The 6,737-nt window shown below is 39.6% G+C and overlaps 1 protein-coding gene across 1 annotated transcript; it reads left to right on the forward strand.

Annotated features, from left to right (window-relative positions):
• Positions 1-3,229: 3,229 nt before the first annotated feature.
• LOC111463803 lies at positions 3,230-6,490 on the forward strand. Its single transcript, XM_023107717.1, has 3 exons — positions 3,230-3,655; positions 5,874-6,015; positions 6,192-6,490. Exons 1-3 carry the CDS (start codon positions 3,378-3,380, stop codon positions 6,273-6,275), a joined length of 504 nt encoding a protein of 167 aa, XP_022963485.1. The 5' UTR covers positions 3,230-3,377; the 3' UTR covers positions 6,276-6,490.
• Positions 6,491-6,737: the final 247 nt, after the last annotated feature.

Here is a 6,737-nt window from a genome sequence, read left to right on the forward strand (position 1 = left end):
GATGGATCGATATAGATTTGAATGTCTTCTAAACAATAATTGGTCTAGTAGTTATTAGGATAAGGTAGATTGTAGGTAGCAGTAATAGGATAAGCCACATAGAAATGTTTGAAGGGAAATCCTTTGCATTTTATGTTGTTGTAATAGTTTTTCCTGTTTAGTCTAATGAAACAATGGCAGACAAAGTGTCACATACAAACACGTGAAGTGTTTGGGTTAATAAGTGGAGTCTCTCAAAACCTATAAAATATATACATTGATATATATAGATTCCCTAAGATTAGGCTTCCGGATGTGGAAAAGAGCATCAACAAATACTTGGTATTGTCTAACTTCTTTCCTTCTATTAGTACAATGGAATTGGTACCTTGTAATACACAGTTATGCTGACCACGTTTGTGGTTGAGCTTCGATGTGCCTTTTTGATTTGGAGTTTCAACAGCAAAATGGAGAGTAGAAAGTCAAAGAATGCACCAGTGGATAGAAGGTGCTACCAACAACTGTAGAGCTTAAACTAAGAGTTTGATAGAATTTTGGTTGTCTTAGAAGCATGCCACGACACCAACCTTTTCTATATAGTTGTGAGCTAAAGGTTAAGGGCCTTGAAAACTTGTTAGGGAGAGGAATCTACACGGTTATAAAGAATGTTTCGTTCTCATCCCCAACCGATTGGGATCTCGTAATACATCCTCCTTCGGGGCCTAGCGTCCTCACTAGCACTCATTTCCTTCTCTAATCAATGTGGGACCCCCCAATCCACCCCCCTACAGGGCCCAACGTCCTTGCTGGCACACCGCCTTGTGTCCACCCTCTTGGGGTTCAGCCTCCTCGCTGGCACATCGTTTTGTGTTTGGCTTTGTTACCATTTGCAATGGTCCAATCCCATCGCTAGCGATATTGTCCTCTTTGAGCTTTTCCTTTTAGACTTTCCCTCAAGATTTTTAAAACGTGTCGGTCAGGGAGAGGTTTCTACACCCTTATAAAAAAATGTTTCATTCTCCTCTCCAATCGACGTGAGATCTCATAATCCACCCCCCTTCGAGGCTCAGCCTCCTCGCTGGCACTCGTTCCCTTCTCCAATCGATGTGGGACCTCCCAATCTAGCCGCTACGAGGCCCAACGTCCTTGCGGGCACACCGCCTCGTGACCACCCCCTTCACTAGCACATCGTTCAGTGTTTGGCTTTGATACCATTTGTAACGACCTAGACCCACCGCTAGTAGATATTGTCCTTTTTGGGATTTTTCTTTCAAGCTTCCCTTCAAGGTTTTTAAAACGCGTCTGTTAGCAAGAGGTTTCTACACCCCTATAAAGAATACTTTGTTCTCCTCCCCAACCAACGTGAGATCTCGCGCTTGTAAACACTAGTTCCCTGATGAATTTCCTTTTTTTTTTTTTTTTTTTGAAATTTAGCTAAGAAATCTTATTTTTCTTTAAGAAGGGTGAAAAACTATTAAGTAAAGAAATGGTAAGAAAAAAACAACGAACGAACAAAATCATTATTAAATGGGGCAAAATAAATTTATTTTCAATGCTCTTCGTTCAAATCAAGAAAGAACAAGAGGATGGTTTAGGAATCTGAACTTCTAATTTCAAATCATGCAAAAGTTTCAGGTGTTAAAGTCCAATTCATTTAATATAATCTCAATACATCCATGGAGTGACTGTGGGATTTGGTGCACTTTTATTCTCAGCTTCCCTATCGAATCTATCTACCCATAGTGCTGATGAACACATTGATTGGGACATATGGTTTGTCATCAACTAAAAACCAATAACCAAAAATATCTAGTACAGACATTGCAACTCTGGAGGTTGATATGATTGATTTCATTTTCAGACAAACATGATGCATTCACGAATCCTATATAGCATCAGTGCCACTTCATATGAAAATGGTATTTAGATGCCTATTGTAGGCAGTCAAATTTGAGCATAAATCATGAACAAATCTCAACATCTGATACTCATAGAATGAAAGAGGTATCTATCTAAACATTCGGGATAGCAAAGTCTTAACCACATAATGCTTATGGAAACGACAGAAAGAATGTAAGGATGCAATGTGTCGGCAATAACAAAATCAATGGATTCGATAAGGACTGACCAGTGGCATTGCATTGGGAGGCAGGGGAAGCCCACATTGAACTCTCCATCCGAGATGGGCTGGCATAATTGGCTGTCTCTGTGTGGCGGTTTCATTTGATACGGCTAAGTGTTGGACAATCTGGGGTCCTGGGATATGGGAACAACGCATTTTTATGATTACAGAAACAGAGAGAGGTGGGGAAGAAGACAAACAAGAAATGGGTTGCTCCCATTTTGATTGTGCCTTCCATTCTTCCCCATATTTGCTTGTTTTCGTTGACGGTGAATGGAAGAAGCATCATCGTTGAGTTTCATGCAGTTGAGGTTCGGTGAAGAGAGTTCGAACCCAACAAAGTTCTTGGGCTCAACCCATGGGAAACAAGCTCGTTGCTTGCCGTTCAATCTGGGCCGCTACAGAGATAACAACGATTCGTGAAGGAAAAATGGAGCCCAATTTGGAATTAGAGTTAACTTAGCCCAACCCAACTCAATATTTTTGGGTTGGGTTATCGGGCTATATTTTTAAATTATTAAAAAAATTATACTTATCCCCAGTTATAATATCAATTATAAACGTCAAATATTTTTAATATTCATAATAATTAGAGTAGGGTTGAGTTGAATTGTATGGGTTGATTGGGTTGACCCGATAAACAAATGTCATCCCTACCCAGAAAAGTTATACGCTACTTAAGTCGTTACGTTGCCTTTTTTTGTATGTTATATAATCTCGTCCCGCCGTAGGCTACGAATACAAATAGATTTAACTCACCTACGACCCAATATTATCCACTTTGAGCATAAGCTCTCGTGCCTTTGCTTTGAGCTTCCCCAAAATGCCTGTATCAATGAAGATAGTATTACTTGATTATAAACCCACTATTATTCTATCAATTAGGGACTTTCATCCAACACTTTCTCTTGAACAAAGTATGTCACTTCTTAATCGAGGCTCAACTCCTTTTTTGGAAGTCATTTTTTATTATGCCTGCTCCTCTTCTTTTGGAATCTTTTGTTTGACATTTGAGAATTCTATTAACATGGCTAAGATGAGAGCGTGATTCTGAATATGATATGTAATGATATGATGATATTTCCACAGTTTGGGCTTCTTGGTTGAGGTATAAGAAATTGATGGGGTATGGCTCAGCGGGTGCATCGAATTTTGTGGGGCCATGAAGTTTATCCTTTGCAAAGCTTTCTGGAACTCCCCAATTCGGCAGCTCAGCTCCATGCCGCCATAATCAGCAGACTACTTGGAAGTGGCCGCCATACAAAAACCCAAATCTATGGGAACCGTTTCTCTATTCCTCGCAACGTCCCTACGATCGCATCATTTTCCTTCAACACAAACCCTTCTTTCTAACTTCGCAGCTTCGTCGCAAGCCGTTTCGTTTACTCCCAAATGCACTAGATTCCGCCGGAAAAGCGTTGTTTTCGGGAAGCAATCAAGCAACGAGGATGAATCTCAGTTTCTAGATGAAAATGGTGCCGTCAATGATATGGATGGATATTTGAATTACCACTCTTTCGAATATGACTCCGTTTGGGATACAAAGCCTTCTTGGTTAGCTATCTTATCCTGTTTTTTCATCGTTGATTTTGAGCAACTATCTAATATTTGCTGTGATCTCTGTTTCTTTGAACTTTTAGGCTATCTAGAATTAGGTTTTCAGAGAAACCCTATATTAGGATTTTTGAATTAGTGCTAGCAAATCGATGAGTTATGAATTTTTTCAACTTGGATTCTGGATATAACATGGTGGGTCAGGTGCATTTGGTGTTCTTGTTGAAGAAGTCGAATGACCAATTATGAATTTATTGCTTAACTGGAGTTATGCTGTTCTTCTTTAAACATATCACTTATTGCTTACTGTTTCTATCCTCAAGCATGTGCTGATATAGTTTATGGCGTTGGTGTTCATCTCTTCATAATCTGGTCATAATTGGCATGTTTCTGTAGAGAATCCTCCTGATGGGCAAAATAACATGTTAATCTACAAGATTCTCTGTTCATAATCAACAGAAAATCATTGATGTATAAGCAAGGAATACTATACCAGCAAGGAATACTATCTCCATTGGTATGAGGCCTTTTGGGGAAACAAAAAACAAAGTCACGAGAACTTAGGCTCAAAGTGGACAATATCATATTATTGTGGAGGGTTGAGATTCATGACATGGTATCAAGAATCATGCTCTTAACTTAGTCATGTTAATAAAATCCTCAAATGTCGAACAAAGAAGTTGTGAGCCTCGAAGGTGTGGTCAAAAGTGACTCAAGTGTAGAACAAAGAGTGTGCTTTGTTGAGAACTCTAGAGAAGGAGTTGAGCATCGATTAAGAGGAGGTTGTTCGAGGGCTCCATAGGCCTTAGGAGGAGGCTCTATGGTGAGCTTTGTTCGAGGGGAGGATTGTTGAGGATTGTCGAGGAATGTCGGGAGAGGAGTCCCATATTGGCTAATTAAGGGAAAAATCATGGATTTATGAGTTAGTAAGAGGCCTTCTGGGGAAACAAAAAACAAAACCCTGAGAGCGTCCTCAAAACAAAGCCATGAGAGCTTAGGCTCAAAGTGGACAATATCATATTATTGTAGAGGGTTGTGGTTGAATTAAAAGGAAACGCCATTTCTTCCATGATCGACGCAATTAGATAAGCTTTTTGTATTGTATCCTATCATATAGTATTCCAATGTATCAAAAAGCAACTGAACTGATAGAAAGAAAGTAAATGCATCATTGCTAAACAGGCAACTGGGGCTCACTTTGTGAGCAGAAATTTCTACAATAGTGATCCATATACCTGTTTGAACACATGCTTAGGGAGCATCTTTAAATAATTGCTTTTCCCTGTCCTACCTCATTGAATCTGCTAAATCCAGGCTTTGGCTGTCTGGATTGATTTGATGAGAAATGGGGTACTCATACTTGCCGAGGATTGTTGGGAGGGAGTCCCACATTAGCGAATTAAGGGGATGACCATGGGTTTATAAGTAAGGAATATTATCTCCATTGGAATGAGGATTTTTGAGGAAATCAAAAGCAAAGCCACGAGAGCTTATGCTCAAAGTAGATAAAATCATACCATTGTGAAGGTTCGTGGTTCCTAACATGGTATCAGAGTCATGCCCTTAACTTAGTCATGTCAATAGAATCCTCAAGTGTCGAACAAAGAAGTTGCTAGCCTTGAAGGTGTAGTCAAAAGTGACTCAAGTGTCAAATAAAGGGTGTACTTTGTTTGAGGGCTCTAGAGAAAGGAGTCGAGACTCGATTAAGGGGAGGTTGGTTGAGGGCTACATAGACTTCAGGGGAGGCTCTATGGTGTACTTTGTTCGAGGGGAGGATTGTTGAGTATTGTTGGGAGGGAGTCCCACATTGACTAATTAAGGGAATGATCATGAGTTTATAAGTAAGGAATATTATCTCCATTCGTACGAGGCCTTTTGGGGAAACAAAAAACAAAGCCATGATAGCATATACTCCAAGTGGACAATATCATACCATCACGAAGGTTTGTTGTAACAGCCCAAGCCCACTGCTAACAGATATTGTCCGCTTTGGCCCGTTACATATCGCCGTCAGTCTCACAGTTTTAAAACGCGTCTGTTAGCGGGAGGTTTCCACACCCTTATAAGGAATGTTTTGTTCTCCTCTCCAACCGACGTGGGATCTCACATTCATGGTTCCTAACGCTGAAGTGTCATTAAAGTTGGTAGTTGTTGTATGACATGCTTTTGCTATTACCTCTGATTTTGATGTTTTTTCTTTCTATCATTTTGTCACAAGGTGTCAACCATGGACTGTAACACTGACAGGATCACTAGTAATTGCCTCTAGCTGGTTACTTATAAAGTCGATAGCAGTGACCGCAGTAGTACTCGCATTGATATGCTCATGGTGGTACATCTTTCTTTACTCATACCCAAAGGTTCGTGTATCAAATCATCCACCCCCACCTCTCTTTGGTTAATATTGCATATCATATGAATTCAAGATCTTAAACAACTTAAAAAAGGGTGATAATAGGTGGATTTCTGTAGCATTAGGAAGGAATAAGAGGAAGAAAGAAGGTGTTTGAGATGAGAAACTTGTGTGCATTTGCAGGCTTATACTGATATGATTGCGGAGCGAAGAAGAAAGGTTAGTGATGGAGTTGAAGACACATTTGGTGTGAAAAGGACACAGTGATTACCGCCTGCTTCTCTTCTTCTACGAGGCTTTTGCTGGCTTCTGTGGGCTACGTGCTCTATGATCTATAAAGAACTGTAAACGCAGGTGGTATGAGAAACATATAGCTAAGTGAACCAAGTGTTTCTTTTCAGACTCTTAAACCAATGCATAGTTCTTTTAAAATCTTTGATTTTAGATACTGTTTTGGTTTTGATTCATTTTCGTTCGTGGACTTTCAAAATATTCGTTTTAGTCCTTGTACTTTTAAAAAGTGACTGTTATGATCTATGTTTGCCAACTTTTTCTTTTGTCGTAAAGTAAATAATTAATACAAAATTCATGCAATAATCTTACACGTAAAAGATAATTATATAATTTTTGTTTCACCATCATGTAACACAATGCGCTGAGTAACAAAATGGTGTCGTGGTGTAGTTGGTTATCACGTCAGTCTAACACACTGAAGGTCTCCGGTTCGAA

This window comes from Cucurbita moschata, unplaced genomic scaffold (genome assembly GCF_002738365.1).
Source record: "Cucurbita moschata cultivar Rifu unplaced genomic scaffold, Cmos_1.0 Cmo_Scf00029, whole genome shotgun sequence".
Lineage (NCBI taxonomy): Eukaryota > Viridiplantae > Streptophyta > Magnoliopsida > Cucurbitales > Cucurbitaceae > Cucurbita > Cucurbita moschata.